General features: G+C 57.4%; 1 protein-coding gene across 1 annotated transcript in view; it reads right to left on the bottom strand.

Annotated features, from left to right (window-relative positions):
• PFKP (phosphofructokinase, platelet) overlaps positions 1-22,505 on the bottom strand; it is a 75,855-nt gene that overhangs the window by 13,310 nt on the left and 40,040 nt on the right. Inside the window, exons 8-16 of the mRNA XM_065871819.1 lie at positions 21,717-21,812; positions 20,329-20,421; positions 19,590-19,715; positions 17,993-18,057; positions 17,429-17,498; positions 16,994-17,140; positions 14,693-14,763; positions 13,053-13,140; positions 12,290-12,442 (exon numbers count right to left, since the gene is read on the bottom strand). Of these exons, the coding sequence (XP_065727891.1) occupies positions 12,290-12,442; positions 13,053-13,140; positions 14,693-14,763; positions 16,994-17,140; positions 17,429-17,498; positions 17,993-18,057; positions 19,590-19,715; positions 20,329-20,421; positions 21,717-21,812 (909 nt within the window). The remainder of the gene's footprint in view (positions 1-12,289; positions 12,443-13,052; positions 13,141-14,692; positions 14,764-16,993; positions 17,141-17,428; positions 17,499-17,992; positions 18,058-19,589; positions 19,716-20,328; positions 20,422-21,716; positions 21,813-22,505) is intronic.

Here is a 22,505-nt window from a genome sequence, read left to right as displayed (position 1 = left end):
ATGGGGTGCAGACTCAGAAGTGGGGGGACATGGGGTGCAGTAGGGGAGACTCAGAAGTCGGGGACATCGGGTTGCAGGAGGTTAGACTCAGAAGCGGGGGACACATGGGGTGCAGGAGGGGAGATTCAGAAGTGGGGGCCCTGGTGTGCAGGAGAGGAGACTCAGTAGTGGTGGGACATGGGGTGCAGGAGGGGAGACTCAGAAGTGTGGGGACATGGGGTGCAGGAGGGGAGACTCAGAAGTGGGGCAAATGGGGTGCAGACTCAGAAGTGGGGGGACATGGGGTGCAGTAGGGGAGACTCAGAAGTCGGGGACATCGGGTTGCAGGAGGTTAGACTCAGAAGCGGGGGACACATGGGGTGCAGGAGGGGAGATTCAGAAGTGGGGGCCCTGGTGTGCAGGAGAGGAGACTCAGTAGTGGTGGGACATGGGGTGCAGGAGGGAGTCTCAGTGAGGGGACATGGGGTGCAGGAGGGGAGACTCAGAAGTGGAGATGCTGGGGTTCAGGAGGTGGGACCCAGCAGTGGGGGTATATGGAGTGCAGGAGAGGGGACCCAGCAGTGGGGGGCCATTGGCTGCAGTAGGGGAGACTCAGTAGTGGGGGCCCAGGGAAGGAGGGGAGACAGAAGTGGGGGGACATGGGGTGCAGGAGGGACAATCAGAAGGGGGCACCTGGGGTGCAGGAGGGGGGACCCAGCAGTGGGGAGACATGGGGTGCAGGAGAGGATTCTCAGAAGTTGGGGGACATGGCGTGCAGGAGGCGGGATCCAGCAGTGGTGGGACATGGGGTGTGGGAGGGGAGACTCAGAAGCAGGGAATCTGGGGTGCGGGAGGGCTAACCCAGCAGTGGGGACACATGGAGTGCAAGAGGGGAGAATCAGAAATAGGGGGCCTGGGGTGTAGGAAGGGGGACCCAGGAGTGGGGGGACATGGGGTGCAGGAGAGGGGACACAGCAGTGGGGGGACATGGGGTGAAGGAGGGGCGACACAGCAGTGGGGGCCCTGGGGTGCAGGAAGGGAAAGCAGAAGTGGAGCACCTGGGGTGCAGGAAGGGGGACCCAGCAATGGGAGGACAAGGAGTGAAGGAGGGGAGACTCAGTAGTGGGGGGACATGGGGTGGTGGTGAGACTCAGAAGGGGGGGACATGGCGTACAGGAGGGGAGACAGAAGTGGGGGGACAACGGGTGCAGTAGGGGAGCCTCAGAAGTGGGAGGACATGGGGTGCAGGAGGGGAGACTCAGTAGTGGTGGGACATGGGGTGCAGGAGGGGAGACTCAGAAGTGTGGGGACATGGGATGCAGGAGGGGAGACTCAGAAGTGGAGATGCTGGGGTTCAAGAGGTGGGAGCCAGCAGTGGGGGTACATACAGTGAAGGAGGGGGGACCCAGCACTTAGGGGCCATGGGCTGCAGTAGGGGAGACTCAGTAGTGAGGGGCTGGGTGTGCAGCAGGGGAGACAGAAGTGGGGGGACATGGGGTGCAAGAGGGGAGACTCAGAAATGGGGGCACATGGGGTTCAAGAGGGGAGACTCTGTAGTGGGGGGACATACGGTGCAGGAGTGGAGATTCAGAAGTGGGGGTTCTGGGGTTCAGAAGGGAGGACCCAGCAGTGTGGGTATATGGAGTGCAGGAGGGAGGACCCACCAGTGGGGGAACATAGAGTGCAGGAGGGGAGACTGAAAAGTGGGGGGCCTGGGGTGCAAGAGGGGGGACCCAGCAGCAAGGGGAATGGGGTGCAGGTTGGGAGACTGAGAATTAGGGGGCCTGGGGTATAGGATGGGGGACCCAGCAGTGGGGACATGGGGTGCCGGAGGGGCGACTAAGAAGTAGGGGGACACGGCATGCAGAATGGGGGAAACATCAGTGGGGGGACAAGGGGTGCAGGAGAGGATTCTCAGGAGTTGGGGGACATGGCGTGCAGGAGGGGGGATCCAGCAGTGGTGGGACATGGGGTGTGGGATGGGAGACTCAGAAGCAGGGGATCTGGGGTGCGGGAGGGCTAACCCAGCAGAGAGGACACACGGAGTGCAAGAGGGGAGACTCAGAAGTATGGGGCCTGGGGTGTAGGAAGGGGGACCCAGGAGTGGGGGGACATGGGGTGCAGGAGGGGCGACACAGCAGTGGGGGCCCTGGGGTGCAGGAAGGGAAAGCAGAAGTGGAGCACCTGGGGTGCAGGAAGGGGGACCCAGCAATGGGGGTACAAGGAGTGAAGGAGGGGGGACCCAGCAGTGAGGGGACATGGGGTGCGGGAGGCGAGATTCATAAGTGGGATCCTTGGGTGGAGGAAGAGGGACTCAGAAGTGGGTGTCTGGGGTGCAGGAGGCGGGACCCAGCAGTGGGGGGACATGAGGTGCAGGAGAGGGGACCAAGCAGTGAAAGGGATCCAGCAGAGGGGGGACATGGGGTGTGGGAGGGGAGACGCAGTAGTGGGGGACATGGGTTGCAGGAGTGGAGATTTAGAAGTGGGGGTACCGGGGTGCAGGAGGTGGGACCCGGCAGTGGGGGGACATGGAGTGCAAGAGGGGAGACTCAGAAGTGGGGGCACATGCGGTTCAGGAGGGGAGACTCGGCAGTGGGGGGACATGGGGTACAGGAGAGGAGACTCAGAAGTGGGGAGACATAGGGTGCAGGAGTGGAGATTCAGAAGTGGGGGTGCCGGGGTTCAGGAGGGGGGACGCAGCAGTGTGGGTATATGGAGTGCAGGAGGGGGGACCCAGCATTTCGGGCCCATGGGCTGCAGTAGGGGAGACTCAGTAGTGGGGGGCCGGGGATGCAGGAGGGAAGACAGAAGTGGAGGGACATGGGGTGTAGGAGGGGGACCCAGCAGTGGGGGGATATGGGATGCAGGCGGGGGGACCGAGCAGTGGGGGGACATGGGGTGCAGGAGGGGAGACTCAGTAGTGTGGGGACATGGGGTGCAGTAGGGGAGACTCAGAAGTAGGGGGATTTGGGGTGCAGGAGGGGAGACTCAGAAGTGTGGTTACCAGCGTGCAGGAGGGGGTCCCAGCATTTGGGGGACATGGAGTGCAGGAGGGCAGACTCAGAAGCGGGGTGACATGGGGTGCAGGAGGGGAGACTCAGAAGTGGGGCAAATGGGGTGCAGACTCAGAAGTGGGGGGACATGGGGTGCAGTAGGGGAGACTCAGAAGTCGGGGACATCGGGTTGCAGGAGGTTAGACTCAGAAGCGGGGGACACATGGGGTGCAGGAGGGGAGATTCAGAAGTGGGGGCCCTGGTGTGCAGGAGAGGAGACTCAGTAGTGGTGGGACATGGGGTGCAGGAGGGGAGACTCAGAAGTGTGGGGACATGGGGTGCAGGAGGGGAGACTCAGAAGTGGGGCAAATGGGGTGCAGACTCAGAAGTGGGGGGACATGGGGTGCAGTAGGGGAGACTCAGAAGTCGGGGACATCGGGTTGCAGGAGGTTAGACTCAGAAGCGGGGGACACATGGGGTGCAGGAGGGGAGATTCAGAAGTGGGGGCCCTGGTGTGCAGGAGAGGAGACTCAGTAGTGGTGGGACATGGGGTGCAGGAGGGAGTCTCAGTGAGGGGACATGGGGTGCAGGAGGGGAGACTCAGAAGTGGAGATGCTGGGGTTCAGGAGGTGGGACCCAGCAGTGGGGGTATATGGAGTGCAGGAGAGGGGACCCAGCAGTGGGGGGCCATTGGCTGCAGTAGGGGAGACTCAGTAGTGGGGGCCCAGGGAAGGAGGGGAGACAGAAGTGGGGGGACATGGGGTGCAGGAGGGACAATCAGAAGGGGGCACCTGGGGTGCAGGAGGGGGGACCCAGCAGTGGGGAGACATGGGGTGCAGGAGAGGATTCTCAGAAGTTGGGGGACATGGCGTGCAGGAGGCGGGATCCAGCAGTGGTGGGACATGGGGTGTGGGAGGGGAGACTCAGAAGCAGGGAATCTGGGGTGCGGGAGGGCTAACCCAGCAGTGGGGACACATGGAGTGCAAGAGGGGAGAATCAGAAATAGGGGGCCTGGGGTGTAGGAAGGGGGACCCAGGAGTGGGGGGACATGGGGTGCAGGAGAGGGGACACAGCAGTGGGGGGACATGGGGTGAAGGAGGGGCGACACAGCAGTGGGGGCCCTGGGGTGCAGGAAGGGAAAGCAGAAGTGGAGCACCTGGGGTGCAGGAAGGGGGACCCAGCAATGGGAGGACAAGGAGTGAAGGAGGGGAGACTCAGTAGTGGGGGGACATGGGGTGGTGGTGAGACTCAGAAGGGGGGGACATGGCGTACAGGAGGGGAGACAGAAGTGGGGGGACAACGGGTGCAGTAGGGGAGCCTCAGAAGTGGGAGGACATGGGGTGCAGGAGGGGAGACTCAGTAGTGGTGGGACATGGGGTGCAGGAGGGGAGACTCAGAAGTGTGGGGACATGGGATGCAGGAGGGGAGACTCAGAAGTGGAGATGCTGGGGTTCAAGAGGTGGGAGCCAGCAGTGGGGGTACATACAGTGAAGGAGGGGGGACCCAGCACTTAGGGGCCATGGGCTGCAGTAGGGGAGACTCAGTAGTGAGGGGCTGGGTGTGCAGCAGGGGAGACAGAAGTGGGGGGACATGGGGTGCAAGAGGGGAGACTCAGAAATGGGGGCACATGGGGTTCAAGAGGGGAGACTCTGTAGTGGGGGGACATACGGTGCAGGAGTGGAGATTCAGAAGTGGGGGTTCTGGGGTTCAGAAGGGAGGACCCAGCAGTGTGGGTATATGGAGTGCAGGAGGGAGGACCCACCAGTGGGGGAACATAGAGTGCAGGAGGGGAGACTGAAAAGTGGGGGGCCTGGGGTGCAAGAGGGGGGACCCAGCAGCAAGGGGAATGGGGTGCAGGTTGGGAGACTGAGAATTAGGGGGCCTGGGGTATAGGATGGGGGACCCAGCAGTGGGGACATGGGGTGCCGGAGGGGCGACTAAGAAGTAGGGGGACACGGCATGCAGAATGGGGGAAACATCAGTGGGGGGACAAGGGGTGCAGGAGAGGATTCTCAGGAGTTGGGGGACATGGCGTGCAGGAGGGGGGATCCAGCAGTGGTGGGACATGGGGTGTGGGATGGGAGACTCAGAAGCAGGGGATCTGGGGTGCGGGAGGGCTAACCCAGCAGAGAGGACACACGGAGTGCAAGAGGGGAGACTCAGAAGTATGGGGCCTGGGGTGTAGGAAGGGGGACCCAGGAGTGGGGGGACATGGGGTGCAGGAGGGGCGACACAGCAGTGGGGGCCCTGGGGTGCAGGAAGGGAAAGCAGAAGTGGAGCACCTGGGGTGCAGGAAGGGGGACCCAGCAATGGGGGTACAAGGAGTGAAGGAGGGGGGACCCAGCAGTGAGGGGACATGGGGTGCGGGAGGCGAGATTCATAAGTGGGATCCTTGGGTGGAGGAAGAGGGACTCAGAAGTGGGTGTCTGGGGTGCAGGAGGCGGGACCCAGCAGTGGGGGGACATGAGGTGCAGGAGAGGGGACCAAGCAGTGAAAGGGATCCAGCAGAGGGGGGACATGGGGTGTGGGAGGGGAGACGCAGTAGTGGGGGACATGGGTTGCAGGAGTGGAGATTTAGAAGTGGGGGTACCGGGGTGCAGGAGGTGGGACCCGGCAGTGGGGGGACATGGAGTGCAAGAGGGGAGACTCAGAAGTGGGGGCACATGCGGTTCAGGAGGGGAGACTCGGCAGTGGGGGGACATGGGGTACAGGAGAGGAGACTCAGAAGTGGGGAGACATAGGGTGCAGGAGTGGAGATTCAGAAGTGGGGGTGCCGGGGTTCAGGAGGGGGGACGCAGCAGTGTGGGTATATGGAGTGCAGGAGGGGGGACCCAGCATTTCGGGCCCATGGGCTGCAGTAGGGGAGACTCAGTAGTGGGGGGCCGGGGATGCAGGAGGGAAGACAGAAGTGGAGGGACATGGGGTGTAGGAGGGGGACCCAGCAGTGGGGGGATATGGGATGCAGGCGGGGGGACCGAGCAGTGGGGGGACATGGGGTGCAGGAGGGGAGACTCAGTAGTGTGGGGACATGGGGTGCAGTAGGGGAGACTCAGAAGTAGGGGGATTTGGGGTGCAGGAGGGGAGACTCAGAAGTGTGGTTACCAGCGTGCAGGAGGGGGTCCCAGCATTTGGGGGACATGGAGTGCAGGAGGGCAGACTCAGAAGCGGGGTGACATGGGGTGCAGGAGAGGAGACTCAGAAGTGGGGCAGCACCAGCCCTAGGACCCCCTGAGCTTTGACCCCACCAACTAGTGTTCTGACACAAACTCTGGGACACCGAGCCCTGCAGCCAGAGACCCAGGACCTGGTCCACACAACAGGGTACAGAACTAGCACCAGGACCTGGCTTCACCCACCAGCAGGTGGACACCCACTGCAGAACCACTTCAGCACCACACCCTGACTTGTGGGACCCAGCCAACATACAGGCAGGCTGGCACAAACCACAGGACCCCTGGGTCCTAAACCCACCACCAGCAGCCTGACACCAGCTCTAAGAGTTTTGGACTCCTCAGTCAGCCCCACCCACCTTCAGACCAGTACTAGCTTTGGGACACCCCAGAAGCTGCAGCCAGCTGTGTCAGGAACTGGCCCAATCCACCAGCAGGCTGACACTGGACCTGGGAACCCTGCAAACACACACCCCAGAACCTGGCTCTGCCCACCAGTGAGCCAGCACTAGCCCTGAGACCACGCAGTGTTCCACAGCCAGCTGCCTTGTGACCTGACCCCTCCCACCGTAGCTGGCAGCCTGGGCGTAAAGCAGGGGCTCACAACCAACCAGACCAGGGGCCAACCATACCTACAAGACTGCCCTCAGCAGTCAGCTCACCAAAACAGAAGGAGTCACATAGGGGACACCCCTAAAGCATACAGCTCTGGTGACCAGAGGGAAGTGTGCTGCTGGGATGTATAGGACATCTCCTGCAAAGGGCAACTTCTCCAAGATCAGGAACTGTAACCAACCTACCAAATGCACAGAAATAACAACTGAAAATTAGGCAAAATTAGGTGATAGAGGACCATGTGGAAGGAATAAGATGAAAACCCCAGAAGAAAAACTGAGTGAAGTAGAGATCGGCAATCTATCCAATAGAGAGTTCAAGGTGATGATCATAAAGATGATCAGAGAACTCGGGAAAGAACCGATGAACGGAGCAAGAAATTTCAAGTTTTTAACTAAGGAGTTAGAAAATGTAAAGAAAAACCAAACACAGGTGAAGACTGCAACCGAAATGAAAAATACACTAAGAGGAATCAACAGATTAACTGAGGCAGGGGAATGAATCAGCTAGGTGAAGACAGAGTAAGAGTTGGGGTGCCTGGGGTGCAGGAGGGGGGACACAGCAGTAGGGGGACATGGGGTTCAGGAGGGGAGATTCAGAAGTGGGGGGCCTAGAGTGCAGTAGGGGAGACTCAGATGTGGGGGGACATGGGGTGCAGGAGCGAAGACTCAGAAGTGGGGCATATGGGGTGCAGACTCAAGTGGGGGGACATTGGGTACAGGAGGACAAACTCAGTAGTGGGGGGACATAGGGTGCAGGAGGGGAGACTCAGAAGTGGGGAGACAAGGGGGTGCTGTAGGGGAGAATCAGTATTTGGAAATGGGTTGCAGGAGGGGAGACTCAAGTGGAGGTCCAGGGGTGCAGGAGGGGGACCCAGCAGTGGGGGGACATGGAGTGCAGGAGAAGTGACTCAGAAGCGGGAAGACATGGGGTGAAGGAGGGGTACTCAGAACTGGGGGGACAAGGGGTGAAGGTGGATTGACTCAGAACTGGGGGGACATGGGGTGCAGGAGGGGAGACAGAAGTGGGGGGGCAATGGGGGCAGGAGGCGAGCCTCAGAATTAGGACTTGGGGTAGAAGGGGAGACTCAGAAATGGGGTGCCTGTGGTGCAGGAGGGGAGACTCAGAAGTGGGGGGACATGGGATGCAGCAGGCGAGACTCAGAAGTGGGGGGACATGGGGTACAGGAGTGGAGACTCAGAAGTGCAGCGCCTGGGGTGCAGGTGGGGAGACTCAGAAGTGTGGGGCCAGGGGTACATGAGGGGAGACTCAGAAGTGGGGAGAAATGGGGTGCAGGAGGGTGACCCAGCAGTGGGTGGAAATGGAGTGCAGGAGGGGAGACTCAGAAGTGGGGGGATATGGGGTGCAGGAGGGGAGACTCCGAAGTGGAGGGCCTGGGTTGCAGGAGGGACCCAGCATTGGAAGAACATGGGTTGCGGGAGGGGAGACTCAGAAGTGGGGGACCTGGTTTGAGGGAGGGGGAACCAGCAGTGGGTGGTATGGAGTGCAGGATGGGAGACTCAGAAGTGGGGCACCTCGTGTGCATGAGGGGGGACCCAGAAGTAGGGGTTCACGGGGTGCAGGAGGGGAGACTCCGAAGTGGGGGCACATGGGGTGTAGTAAAGGAGACTCAGAAGTGTGGCTCCTGGGCTGCCGGAGGGGGGACCCATCAGTGTGGGGACATGGAGTGCAGGAAGGGAGACTTAGAAGTGGGGGGACATGAGGTGCAGGAGGGGAGACTCAGACGTGGGGGACCTGAGGTACAGGAGGTGGAACGCAGCGGTGGTGGGATATGGAGTGCAGGAGGGGGGACCCAGTAGTGAGAGAACATGGGTGCGGGAGGGGAGACTGAGAAGCGGGGGACCTGGGTTGCAGGAGGGGTGACCCAGCAGTGGGGGGACATGGAGTGCAGGAGGGGTGACTCAGAAGTGGGGGCCTGGGGTGCAGGCGGGGGGACTCAGCAGTGGGGGGCAATGGGGTGCAGGAGGGGGGACCTAGAAGTTTGGCGACATGGGGTGCAGGAGGGACTCAGCAGTTCGGGGATCCAGCAGTGGGGGGACATGGGGTGCATGGGGGAGACTCAGAATTGGGGGCCTCGGGGTGCAGGCTCAGGCAAGGCCTCAGGACTAGGCACACCATTGAGCCAGGCAGGCGGACAGCAGAGCGGGGCCTGGCGGCGCTGGGACAGGGCTGGAGAAACAACCTGTCCCTTCTTGGCATCTGGGAGGAGGTGAGGGCCACCACTGGGGGTGGGCGCTTAGGGGCTGGGCCCCACACCAGAGACGCAGTGCCAGCTGCCACAGCTCTGAAGGCAGAGCTTGGGAAGCCCCCTCCCTCCCCTCGGGGCCCTGTGAATCTCACACCGAGCAGCGCTGGGTGCCCTGAGCCCCGAGTTGGTTGGGATCCCAGTGAAACTGTCTGGCTCAGGTGTCAGAGAAGCGGGCCTTCTCAAGCACAGGTCTGGGGTCCAGATCCACCGCCTCAGTGTTAGTCAAAGTGGCTCATTAGTGACCCGGGTCCCTGAAGCCACAGCTCCAAACACAGCCCGATGCACAGCAGAACGTGCGCCCGATGGGCGTCCGCCCCGTCCGTCTTCATTCCTCCCGCCTAAAACCACCTTGGGGTGCCTTCTGCAGGAAAATTCACAGGCCTCCCGGAGGGCTGTGCTCTCTGCCCACCCCCTACTCCTCCCCCCATCCATTCCCTAGAGTCCCAAACAGGCCGGGTTTCAGGGGGCTGCAGCCCAAGGTCGCGAGGATGGGGCACCCGCGGTGGGTTAGTTCAGGGAGTGGCCGGGAGGAAGGTGAGGGGCTCCAAGGGGTTGCTCACCTGCCTCTTGCTCCCTCCACCCGACCTGGCTCCCACACCCCACACGGACCCTCCTCCGCCCAGCGCAGCTCAGGACCACTGCAGGGCCGCCGGATCCAGGCGTGAGCCCCACAGTTAGACGGACTCCTGGGCTGTGTGAACACCCACCCCCGGGATACTCTGGGTCAGGGGGCGCACGACGTAGGGGGTGGACAGGGGCGCTGGCACCTTGAAATCTGACGGCAGTTCTACACCTGCAGGTACTCTCCACCCTCTGGTCACCATCACTCCCCTGCTTTTCCTCTGATCTCCAAGAAAACGGGAGGGACACTGGGGGCCCGGGGAAAACCCTGTCCAGGACGCGAGCCCGAGGTCCTGGGGCCGACGCTGAGCCACGTAATTCAGGGCCACCAGCAGAGCTGTAGCCACGGCCACCTCCTGGGGCCCGGGCAGCCCCGAGGTCGCTTCAGCTGTGGTTCTGAAGGGGACGAGTGAGCTGGTTCTGAGGAGTAGATGCAATGCACAGCCTCACCCTGTGGAGTCCCTAAAAACCTGCCCTGAGGCATTAATTCTGCCCCAGAGACGCCGGGACCTTACGAGGCATTAAATCCCCTGGGGATCTGTTTCGGGTGACATGTCTATAAGCTCAGCACACAGGCTGACGAGGAGGTGACATGAGGACACGGTTAAGGGTCCAGAGGATGTGACAGCTGACCACGTGAGGCCACCTCAGGCCCCTCCCCCAGCACGGTCCTGCCTGCTGCCCCACTTCTTGCAAGTGTCCGGCCCAGCCGAGGCCCGAACCCAGGCCTCCTAAGAGACTCAGCCTCACTGTGGCTTAACATACACAACCCTGGGAGAAACCCAGCGACTTCAACGCGCCAGCCCGGCCTTCTGTCACCCCAGCTCCAGGATCCACTGAGCAGGCCTGGGGAGGGTCATCCTGACCACCCCCTGACCATCCTTCATGAACCAGAACAAGACACCCTACTTAGGCCCTCGGAGCATCACTTCCACCTACCTTGTAAGGACAGCCCTGGCCCAGTCACGGACAGGCATCGCCCACTTTATAACTGTGAGCCTGGCTCCGAGAAACTTGAATGAATAACATCCTGAATGTAAAGGGTCACGTAATAATCTCAAAATCCCCTGAAGGGAAGCAGGATGGATCATTGGGAATTTTCCCTGGACTTATTCTGGTTTGCAAATTTTCAACAACACACGTAAGAAATCTTTATCACCTGGAAAAATCATGCTTTGTAGCAAAGTAGCCTGGAATTATAAAGTGGGAGAATCCAGTCCTGCCTGAGGGCACGTGAAACATCACAGGGTGGTAGCACCGACCTTGGTCAGGACCCACCAACGACCACTCCCCGGGTCCCCGCCACCCCAAGGGGGTCTAGTTAAGTGACAACTAGGAAATGAACTTCTGTTGCTCTACTGCAAGCGTGGAGTGAGCAGGTTCAGATCCAGCTATGCAGGAGAAGCAGTGACACAGTGATGACATTCATTTTGCGACAGACATGACCTTTCGACTCAGAGCTTGAGCATCGATCAGGAGCTGAATTAGTCCCACAGCAGCGAAAGCACAGATGGTGTCACTGGGGAGGCACAAGCAGCGGTAGGCAAGCGGGCAGGGACGCGGGTCAGGAGGTCCAGCGTGGGGACACAGGCGACACTGGAGGGCTTTTCAGTAAAGAAACTGCGGAAAGTTTAAGAGGCTCAGGAAAGCAAGAAACAAGCATTGCTTACCAGGTAAATTCTATCCAATAGAGAATTCTATCCAAAAAGCTTTTCTTTTATCTACCAGCACTATAGAGACAGATTTGATGCCATGGGTTTAAGGAAAAATGCTTAGAAAAACAGTCACAAGATCTACGTCTTGCAAGGAAAATAAAATGTGAGAATTTACTGAAAAATTTTAGATGCCGAATTTTTTTAAAAAAGGGAGTGATGCATTCTGTGTTAGATACTGACCTTCAAACTCCAATGTGATTTCCCAAGCGTGATTTACAAATACAATGATTAAGAGGTATTTCTATGTTTTGTTATGGCCATTTGGCTAAAAAAAAAAAAAACAACAGAAAAACCCCCATTCAAATAACATCAATATTATTTTAGATGTGCTTTATCGTCCCAGTCCACAAAGGGGAAGATGAGGATGAGGCTATCGGCCGAAACCAAAAATAATACCATTGTTTAAAAGAGGATTCAGGTCAATGAATAAAATTATAAAATCTTTAGTCCAGCTTCTACCCTCGAATATCAAAGCACGGGCCAGTGGACCCAGGACTTATCACAATAATGTGTTTTAGGCTTTTGGTAAATTTAGCTCAGCCAAAAAAAAAAAGGCATTTAAATGAATATCCACGTCACTGTGACCCAAAACTACCTGCACTACAGATGATGTCACCCTGGCAGTGGCACAGGAAAACGGTGGCAAAAGATCTTTGGAAGCCGAGTCGGTGATTGTTAGACTTTTTTTTTTTTTTTTTTTGGCTGCATCAGCATGTGGGATCTTAGTTCCCCACGAGGGATCGAACCCGCGTTCCCTGCATTGGAAGCGCAGAGTCTTAACCACTGGACCTTTTTTTTTTTCTTTTTTTTAACTTTTCAGCAAACCACCCTAGCGCCCTGGTTCTGCCACGAGTGCACAGGTAGATAAAAGCGGGCCAGGCACCCTGGGTTAGTGTCCGCGGCACCTGCTCTGCTGTCAGCACTCACGTCGGTGATGGTGTTGAGGGCGGTGTCTGCCCCGATGCTGAAATCGGAGCCGGGCACGTTGTTGGAGACGGTGGCGGGAACCATGACCATGGGGACGCAGAACTCCTTGTGCTTCTCCCGGGCGGCCGACAGCTCCAACAGTCCCAGGTAGGCCTGCAGGTGGGTGTGTGCAGTTGTGGGGATGGGACAGGGGTGGGGAGGGAAATGCATCGCTATCACGGGCAGCGCTGCACCCAAGGTGAGGCTGCGGGCATCGTCCCGTCGGGGTGAGACTAAGCGGCTCATGGGTGAGAGTCTGTTTGAGGTTCTCACATTTTCTTTAAAGGAAACAGAAAGGTCATCATGGGACTGATCTTGGCTGAATATCAAAAATGAAGGTTGACAGCCCAACATGTAGTTAAAAGATAATGATCTGGCCCCATCACTGCCCTCCTCTCCGAATAGCCAACGGGCTTCCAGTTCAAGAGAGAAGGTCATCTCTACAGACTCGACAGAGGTGAGAACTCCCTGAGCGGACAGACCCCAGACATGGAGTCGAGCTTTCGCTTCTCGATGAGTCCCTTTACATAGCTGGGCCAGTGTCTGTCCCCGAGTGCTGCCACCCCTCATTCTCTGCATCACCATTACTGAGTGGCCGCTGGGCCCGAGGCTGCATGACCCTCGGTCACACCGAGGGACAGACGGCACAATGCTTACAGGAGCCGGCACGGGGTCCCCATTCAAACCAACAGCGCTAGCCAGCCAGCAGGGGAGCAGAACGTACCTCGAATCCACCGATGATCAAGAGCGCGTTGATGCCATGGGTGTGCATCTGAGCAGCGATGTCCTCCAGGTACTTCCCGGGGAGGGTGCTGGGGACGGTTCAAGGGAGGGGCGGTCAGGCAGGACCCCCTTGGTGCCCCACCCTCCGAGGCTGAGCTGCATGGCACCAAGCGGCAGGGGGATGTCCGCTCCCTCGTCCACGCTGCTGGTGGACAGAGGGGCTGCGGAACCACACGCGGCAGAGCGGCCAGCATTCAGGTCTCAAAAGAGGGTCTTTTCAAAAGAAAAGGGGAAGAAACTTTGCAGCTGTCCAACACCTGGATCTCAAAGAACCCTGCTGCCTGGTTAGGAAAAAAAATGAACCACAGAAGCGTTCAAGTGTTCACAACGATAATTGGATGGAAACTTCCAGTTTTTGAGTCACGTACAGAGTACGTGTACCTTACCCCATCTAAGCTCATTTAAAGTCACCTCCACGCACACCTGCTCATGTCGTCCCGTTTTACCACCTGTTCAAACACGGCCGGCAAGTGGAAGAGACAAACGATAGTCAGCCATGCCCCATCCTGAGACCAGCACCCACCCCGATCTTTCCCTTGTGCTGTCTGGAGAATCAGGGGTTTATACTTGGGGTGGATGTAGAGAAGTCATAGGGCCTGGGTGGCCAGGGCACATGAGTGGTCATGATGTCGACTACAGGGTCCCTCCCAGCATCCGAGCATCGTGAGAATACGCTGCCAGCTGGCCCCTCCAGCCACCCCAGAGCAGCCCCGGGGTGGGGCTCGTGAAGCCGACTGTGCTGAGGCATTACAGTTGGTCGGAAGGGGCCTAGGAGGCAGCCGATAGGGCCCTGGCTCCTAACTGGAGCTCTGCTGTCAGAACACCATCCCCCGAGGGCGCTGGGGGGTGACGGGACCAAAAGAGCTTTGGAGAACTAGGCCAGCTCCACAGATTCCTGGGTGACGCGGGCACCCAGCTTCACAGCAGGACAGAGGCTGGGACGATTCCCCTGGACAACAAACAGGCTAACACTCATATGGAGTGCAACACTCGTTAGGCTTAAGTACCAACTACTTCCTTTCCTCATTAAAATGTGCCACAAAGCGATGGCTGCACCCTGAGATCAGAGAAGAAACAGCTTCGTATTAAATCAGCGCCTCGGGAACACACCCCATCCCCGGCTGTGCCCGAGAACAGAAGCGGCTGCACTTCAGAAACGTGTGGTTCAGTGTGGAGCCTCCCAGGTCCTCCCTCCGGCTGTGGGGACCTGGCGGCTCAGGCCTGCAGTCCCCACGACACTGAGCCACCATCAATCCTGTCTACACAGCAAGGTCACCGCAGCTCAGACATCCCTGTCTGCATCACCTCAAGCGAGATGAGGGGTTTCTGCCACCACTGGGTTCTTCCAATCAATGGAAACAAGGAATTGTCAGAGGAAGCCATTCCCAGGTCCCCTGCTTTGTCTCTTTTTCAGGCCACATCTCATCAACTCCCCATAACACAACCCAGGTCCCTCCCGGACCGGAGCCAGGACGTGAACCAATTCCTCCTGGGCTCCTTTACGGGAACTTAAAGCGGCAGCATCTGCACCAGCTGCTCCCCGCAAGAACGTTCAGGTCAGAATCAAGACAGGAGAATTACCGTTTTGTCCCAAGAATGGAGCCGCCCTGGCCGGTCCAGCCGCCGACATCTGCCCAGCCAATTTCCTTTACCTAATGTGCAAACAGAAAGAAACAGCTGTGGCGAAAAAGAAAAAGGAATTAGAGAGCTTTAAAAATAGCTCAGATGTCTGCACCTCTGACAGGCTTCGTGTCTGTAAGGATTTGAGAAATGTTAGGAAACGGCTTTCATTTCAAGGCTGAATGAGCTGCAGCCTGAACCAGATTCTAAGGCTCAACAATTAGGAGCACGGACAGGCAAAGCCCCCCGCATGTAGGAAGGACCCTGCATCTTATTCCCCGCCATGCCTATCAGAGGCATGCTTTAGTTAGCCAAATCCCACCATTGCGAAGTAAAAGAAAAATTAATATTACAGTTTTCTTAATTAAACTAAGATTAAAAAAAATGCTTCTTAAAAATTGAGAACCACCTACGAGCACCAATAAATGCCCACTAGGTGTTTGCACAACACCCCACAGCCATAACAGCAAGATGCTTTCCTTTCCCCCACCCCGCTCACACACTCGGGGCGGCCACACTTTGGAATATCACCGGCCTCCAAACACGCATCTTCGCCCAGGTCTCCTGAAGGCCCTGCACGGGGTGCCACCTGCTCACTGGGCACCTCCCACTCCATCCAAGTCCCAGCGCCTCTCAGATCTCCCATGTCCATCAGTTGCAACTCATTCCTGCCTCCTTTCTTCACACCTGTGCATACTTACTACTAGAGCAAATCCTATTGGCCAGGCCTTCAAAATGCACCCAGACCATGGAAGACTTCCCACGGACTCCGCCGTCACCAGATTGGACCAAGCCGCCTGCATCCTGCCTGGGCTATTGCAGATAGTCCCCCAAGTACTCTCCTGCTTCCCTACTCCTGCCTCTTATGGAAACCTGTCAGAATGCACCACGCCCCTGCTCCAAACCCTCCTGTCTTTTCAAAGCGAAGGCCAGACCCCTTAGGATCACCTACAAACCATCCGGCCCTCTCCTCCTTTTCCCTCACCCCCTTCCTCCTTCCCCCTCGCAGTCACATGAGCCCCTCCCACCCCACCCCCCAACAGCTCAGGGCCTTTGCACCACCCGCCCTGCCTGGGACCAAGATCCGGTGTCCCTGAAGGCACTTGCGCAGCCCTTCACACGTTGGTCTGGGGTCACCTCCCAGCGTCACTGGCTGGAGGGCCTCAGTGAAGATGCCCATGGCACTCCAACCTCCTCCCCTGTGTTTTTTTAGCCCCAGTCACGTTCTGATATGCTGGAGAGTTCACTCCACTGATTTTTACCTCTGTCATCTCCCTCCCTGAGTTGCAGGGAGTCTTGTCTGCATTCTTCACCAATTTGGTTCCACAGCCTAAGAACTCAGTAAGTAGCTGCTGAGTCACTGGGTGAATAAACACAGCTGCCCCCTTATCTGCAGGGAGTATGTTCCAAGACCCCCAGCGATGCTGGAACCCTACATATCCATCTTTCCCTATATATACACGCCTAGGATAAAATTTAATTTATAAATAGGTGCAGTAAGAGAATATCCAAATTGCCAGCATCACCCGTCTTGCACTTTGGGGACATTATTAAGTAAAGTAAAGATCACCTGAACTTAAGCACTGCCATACCATGAGGGTTGATCTGATCACCAAGTGACTAACGGGCAGATACCCTGGACGAGAGGATGATTCATGTCCCAGGAGGACAGAGCTGACAGTTGGAGATTTCATCACGCTACTCACAACGACACGTAATTTAAAACTTACAGACTGTCTATTCTGGAAGTTTCCATTTAATATTCCTGGACCACAGGTAACAAACCGCAGAACTGAAACCTCGGATAAGAGGGAACCAGGAAACACCTGGCTAAGAGCGTAGCGTCTGTAGCCTCACCACGTGTTTAGCACCCTGCATCCTATGACCTTGGTCTTGTGAATTAAGTCTCGGTGCCCCAGCTTTCTCATTAGGAAAATGGGGTAATATCTTAGATTTTTGAGAGATTTAAATGGGTTAACATAGTAAGTAAATCGCGGAGGAGCAGTAAGTGTATTCAGTAAGCACTCAAGCAGCTAATCTTTTCCCTAGGTTTTTATCGGAGTGGGTGCTCAGTGCGCTGGCCTTGTGCATCACCCACGGCATCCCATGCACACCTCACTGCAGCCTCGTGCGCACGTGCTCCCCTTTCCACCTAATGCCCGGGTCCTCGGACCCCAGAGAGGCCCTCCCTACCACCTTTGAGAAATCCGGAATCTGCCTTCTCAGCAAGGACCTCCCTCGCCAGGCGCCCCCGGGACTCACCTGGCCTTTGGCGAAGCCCTCAAAGCCGTCGTACACAGCGAACACCTTGTGTCCGTCGGCGATACCCACGCGCACGGCCGCGCGCACAGCCGCGTTCATGCCGGCGGCGGGCGCACCCACGTTCACGATGCCCACATTGCAGTTGCTCTGTAAGTCGGAGGGGGGGACGTGTGGGTGTGTGTGGGTCGCAGCAGATACGGCTCGCACCGCTGCACCCTGGAGCCGGAGCGTATGGGCTGAGCGCGGGGCCCAGGCGCCGGAACTGAAAAGCCTAATCGCCCAGGTGGGAGGGGGCAGGAGGAAAAGGTCGGCAGGGCACGATGTGGTCTCCTGGGAGCCAAGACCCGAACTGGCCAGGGCAGAAGGACACCCAGGCCAGAGCAGGACCCAGGCATTGCCGGAGGCGGGGACGTGGCGCGGTGCAGCGTTTCCTACCTTACGGATCTGGGAGTCTGGCAGCTTGATGGCGAGCCGCTTGTAGGTGTTCAGGTTGTTCTCAAAGCTCCTAGAAGAAAAGGACGGGGTCAGACCAAAGGTTAGAATGTAGACGGAGCAGTATGGGCTCATCTGGGGAGAAGGGGCCTCAGAGGACGCTTGTGCCGGAGGCAGATGGCCCGCAGGTGCCAGCCTTGTGTCCAGGCTCTCAGGAAAGGCAGCCTCAGGCGTTCCCAGTGACTGGAATGGATGTCCTATAAGGGCTGAGGGGCAGGGGCGTTTAGGATGCAGCCAAGTTTCTTTCCCCAAATGCTAGCAGCCACATGCCACTCTCTATCCTAATTTCATCAGCTTCTAAACGACCCCCACCCCCGCCAAAAAGTAAATTTCTCTGTAATTAGTCACCCCGGCCATGACCTTTAGGAACAGTGCCTTGTCTACATACTGTCTTAATTTCTGACTTCTTATGTTGATACAGAACAAGCACCGCCTGGAGGCACATTCTAACACCAGGCCTGCCGAACAAAGGCTCCCAGTAAAACAGGTTTTTTCCGGAAGACCCACCTTCCTCGGAGTTGCACAGCGTCCTTAAATCTCCTCTCATCCATCGCCTTTTGTACTTCCTGGGTCTTTAAGGAATTAATGAAAGGAAGAAAGACCATGTCAAGACGGTGCATCCTCAGATCCAGCCTAGGTACCTGGAACCAGCTTGGTCCTTGCATCCGGGTCCCTTCACGTCCAACCTTGTATGTAGCCAGCAGCCTGGGGTCAGCGAGCCTGCACTGCCTGGCTACGGGAGGGAAGCCTAGGCCGCCCACCCAGGCTGCTTCGTAGAAAAGGACGAGGTGGGACCACCGGCCTTGCCAGAGTAAGCGAGGCCTGAAATCTTAGGGATTCCGGCCTGTGAGAGCGAGGCCAGAAGGAAGCGGATCTCCCAGGCCAGGCTCTGAAACATCCCCATTTGACGCTGGTGAGGAAAGAACGAACAGAACCACCCCTGTCCCCGGGGAGCAGAGGACGCAGGTGACGCTGTGGCAGGGGCGGGGGGCCGACTGTCCCGGGGAGCAGAGTGCTTTGGGACCAGCACCGCCCCCCACCACCACCTTCAACCTCAGGATCCCAGGCAAGTCATCCATCACTCTGAGCTTCAGTTTCCTCCTCTGTGTGGTGAGAAAAATGCCCCTACTTCCACTGTCATTGTGGTGGTCAACGCTGCCAGGCCCTTAGGAAGACACCTGGCAAGCAGTGGTCAGTGAGGGGTTGGCTGTGGCCTTGTGAACAGTCTGGCTGAGGCGTCACGACGTATGGTCGTTCAAGGACAAGCTAGTGGTACCTACTGGCTGTCTGTCTCAAAACGGACAGAGAGACACTGGACAGAAGAAATGTGCTCACAATAAGCTGCTGCTCATCATTCCACATTCTGTTCTTTTGAGCCACAGCCTCAGAGTCCACACACGTGCACACACCCTCATACACACACGCACACACACGCACACACACGCACAGACTTCCTTTACTGCCGTCGGCTTTTGGAAAGTATGTTTCTGAGGGGTTACTTTCAACAAGTCCTGTGACTTAATTACTTAATTACCTCTCTGTACATGTTATAAAATACATACACCTCAGAGCCACTGCGAAGACCAAATAAAATGAGAGTCGTGAATAGACTTTGCAAAATAAAAAACAGTAACAACTCCTAACGCAACTCCACGGCCGCTGCAGCTACCGGACGGTCAACTGGAAAACCATCCCCCGCTTCTGTGCAGCCACTGGCCTGCGCTCCACACCCGGAGGAGGCGGCGCACGTTGGGGTCCCCCGAGTCGGCCATCCCTGTCACATCACAGGTGTGAGGGCCTCGGGGACGGGAGGGCGGGAGCAGCTGACCCTGGAGAGGCTGGATGGTGCCCTCCCCACCCCGAGAATGTCCCCACGGTCCCTGCAGAGCCGTCTCCGGCCTCTCTGACCTGCCCACAGGAAGCGCCCGGGCACCCTGAGGACACCCCCTCCCGACAGACTAGACTTGCGGAGGGGGCCCGCGTGCTCGGTGTGACGGGCCCGGGGAGGGGGCCCTGGGTCCCGGGGAAGGCCTTCCGTCTGTGCTGGGGGAGGTACCCACCCCCGGTCCGCCCTGTGCTGGGCAGGGCCCAGCCCCGCACTCACCATCTGCACGCATTCCATCAGTGGCAGCCGCACCGCCTGGTTCCCGCTCAGCGACACCACGCAGGCCGGGGTCTCGGGGGTGGCCTGGAGGAGGGCGACCACGGCCTCCACCCCCATGCGGCTGGCCTGGTAATGACATCACGATGGTTGGAGCTGGCCCCGGGCCCGCCCGGAGACCAGCCCGGCACCCACAGAGGCTCCCCTGGTCCAGACGGGACCAGCCCTGTTCTCAGCTCCTCCGTCCTCAAGGTCCCCTCGCTTCTCCTGCACCGAGTCCCCGTTAGTTACTCAGAGCCCTTCCCGATTACTTTTAACCACCTCCAACAACGAGATCAACTCCGCTAGGAACCGGCGTGCTGAAGGGTGGGGTGGTCAGAGCCGTGCGGAGCAGGAAACCGAGAATTGGACTCTGGGTCTCTGTGGTCCCTGGGTCCATTTCTAGAAACCTGCCCGTGGACACCCCGTTTCCACCTTCTGGGTTTGCCCCCCACATTCGGCAGGGTCTCTCGGTGTCTGGGTCACCAGGGGCCTAGGAACCCCCCTCGGTTAGCAGGTCTCCCTATGAGACTACGGGCCGTAGCACCCTAGGGACAAGCCACCTGGCGCTGTGGGCAGAGATGCCCTTTACCGATAGCTCTACTCAAGATCACCCAGTCTCCGTAGCAGACTGGTCCCTTTTACAATCCCAGAGGTGTTCCTTTCCTTGTGACGATGCCTGACCATTTCCAGCCTCACTTACCAAAATCCTGTCAAAGGCTGAAGGCGTCCCACCTCTCTGCACGTGTCCAAGGATGGTCACCCGAGTGTCATAACCCAGCTGTGTGACCACGAGCTGAGGGGAAACACAGGACATGGCCGGGCACATCAGCTGGTTCTAGGGCTGGGGGCTGGGAGCAGGGGAAGGTCTCTCTCCCCTTCCTACACATCTCTGTTGAAGAATGTTCTAGTTTCTAAATTTCACTTCCTGAAAGAATGTTTAACGGCTTGCTGAAATTAATATTTTTTAAAGAATACTTTTATCATCAAATAAAACCTTTGTGCTCCTACCTCGCAAGTGAACATAAGTAACACAATTTTAAAAAACACTGTTTCTATAGCTTGTATTTCAAGCATATACTTTGTAAAAATCTAAACATTTCCCTGAAATCACCTTGAATTTGTAAGGTTGTATTTGAAAAGTATGACACAGTAAAATCAAAGCGTCCCCTCAGTCCAGGGCCCAGGTGAACCCAGCCAGTGGCCAGGACAGGCTACCTGCCTTGACTGGCCCTCATTTACTTTATAAAAATGATGGGGCTGGGTCACAGGAATTCCATGGTCCCTTTTGGCTCTAATATTCCACAATCCAATCTCAACTTCAGTTAAGTGGGAAGGAGTATCTTTGCCCTGACTGTATTTATTACTTCTATAAATACTAGCAGATGACTTTCACAGATATTTTGATAATCAGGTGAAAAGCTGGTCAGGGAATACGTAAAAGGCATCAGAGAAACCAACTTGCAAAGCCAAGGTGATGATGTCCTTTGCCCTGACGGGAGGCTTCCACCAGAGCCTGAGTCTGTCTCCCCAGCACTGTGTCCAGAACCTGCCCAGTTACCTGGGCAACCGGGGAGCACAGCAGATCCCTCCTGGGCCAGACAAGCCAGCACCCGCCGACCAAGCTCAACAGGACTCGGGCAACAGGATTGCGGGGTCAGCCTCCATGCAGGGCGGAGGAGCAGTGACTAAGGCCAGCAGAGCGGCTTTCTCTGTGAATAAGGCCATGCTCAGCTAATGCTCCGGTGGGAGAGGGAACTCTGCTGACCTCCTAGCTCCTGGGCAGCCGCCACCCAGAGCTGGAACCTTCTAACCCCACCCGACTGCATTTCCTCTGTCTCTGTCGGGGGAGCCCGGGGCCTCTGGGAATATTCCCAACAGTATTCCAGAGGCAGGGGCTCACCAGAAGCCAGGAGCTGTATGATTCTGATGCCAATAAAGTTATGAGTCATTACGAAAACATTTTTAATGAACAAGAAGAACAAAAAAACTTTAAATAATAGCGCATGGTTCCAGACTCCCGCCCTGCCCAGGGTGTCTAAATCTCCCGTTTCTAGACAGGCTCGGGGGTGAGAAGCCTGAGACACTCACCTCCTTGATTTGCTCAGAGGTGATGGCTTTGTTTTGGGTGTCAATGGCTCCTTCAGCCACAATGATGATGTTCAGTCTTTTTTTCCGGGCACGGTTCTAAGGAAACAAAAGATGAAATCCTCAAATGCCTAAACCATTCTTAACAACACAACAGGGGCCTCTGCCCCACCTGAACTGGCCTCTCTCCAGGGAGAAACGGTCACCTGATTTCATAGGTGGTTCTTAAGGACACAGGCAGGTCAAGGTACCCTAGGTAAGCAGGTGGGACAGGACTGCAGACGCAGAAGCTGCTGTGACATCACCACAGGCGGAGGCCGGCCCCCGCCGCCTTTGACCCCGACCCCCGGACGGTGATGAGCTCTGAGGCTGGGCTCTCCGGGGAGGGGGCTCTCTACTGCAAACCAGGCCCGAGAACTCCCCCGGAAGGCAGAGCTTCCTGCCACCTCACCTCAAGGAGGTTTGCACGTAAGACCATACAGTTACAGAAATAATGGAGAATAAAAATCAGCGCTTAGGGCTTCCCTGGTGGCGCACTGGTTAAGAATCTGCCTGCCAATGCAGGGGACACGGGTTCGAGCCCTGGTCTGGGAAGATCCCACATGCCGCGGAGCAACTAAGCCTGTGAGCCACAACTACTGAGCCTGCGCATCTGGAGCCTGTGCTCCATAACAGGAGAGGCCGTGACAGTGAGAGGCCCGCGCACCGTGATGAAGAGTGGCCTCCACTCGCCGCAACTGGAGAAAGCCCTCCCACAGAAACAAAGACCCAACACAGCCAAAAATAAATACA

This window comes from Phocoena phocoena, chromosome 2, assembly GCF_963924675.1.
Source record: "Phocoena phocoena chromosome 2, mPhoPho1.1, whole genome shotgun sequence".
Taxonomy (NCBI): Eukaryota; Metazoa; Chordata; class Mammalia; order Artiodactyla; family Phocoenidae; genus Phocoena; species Phocoena phocoena.
Note: the sequence above shows the minus strand (reverse complement) of the source record. Positions and strands in the feature narration are given on the sequence as shown.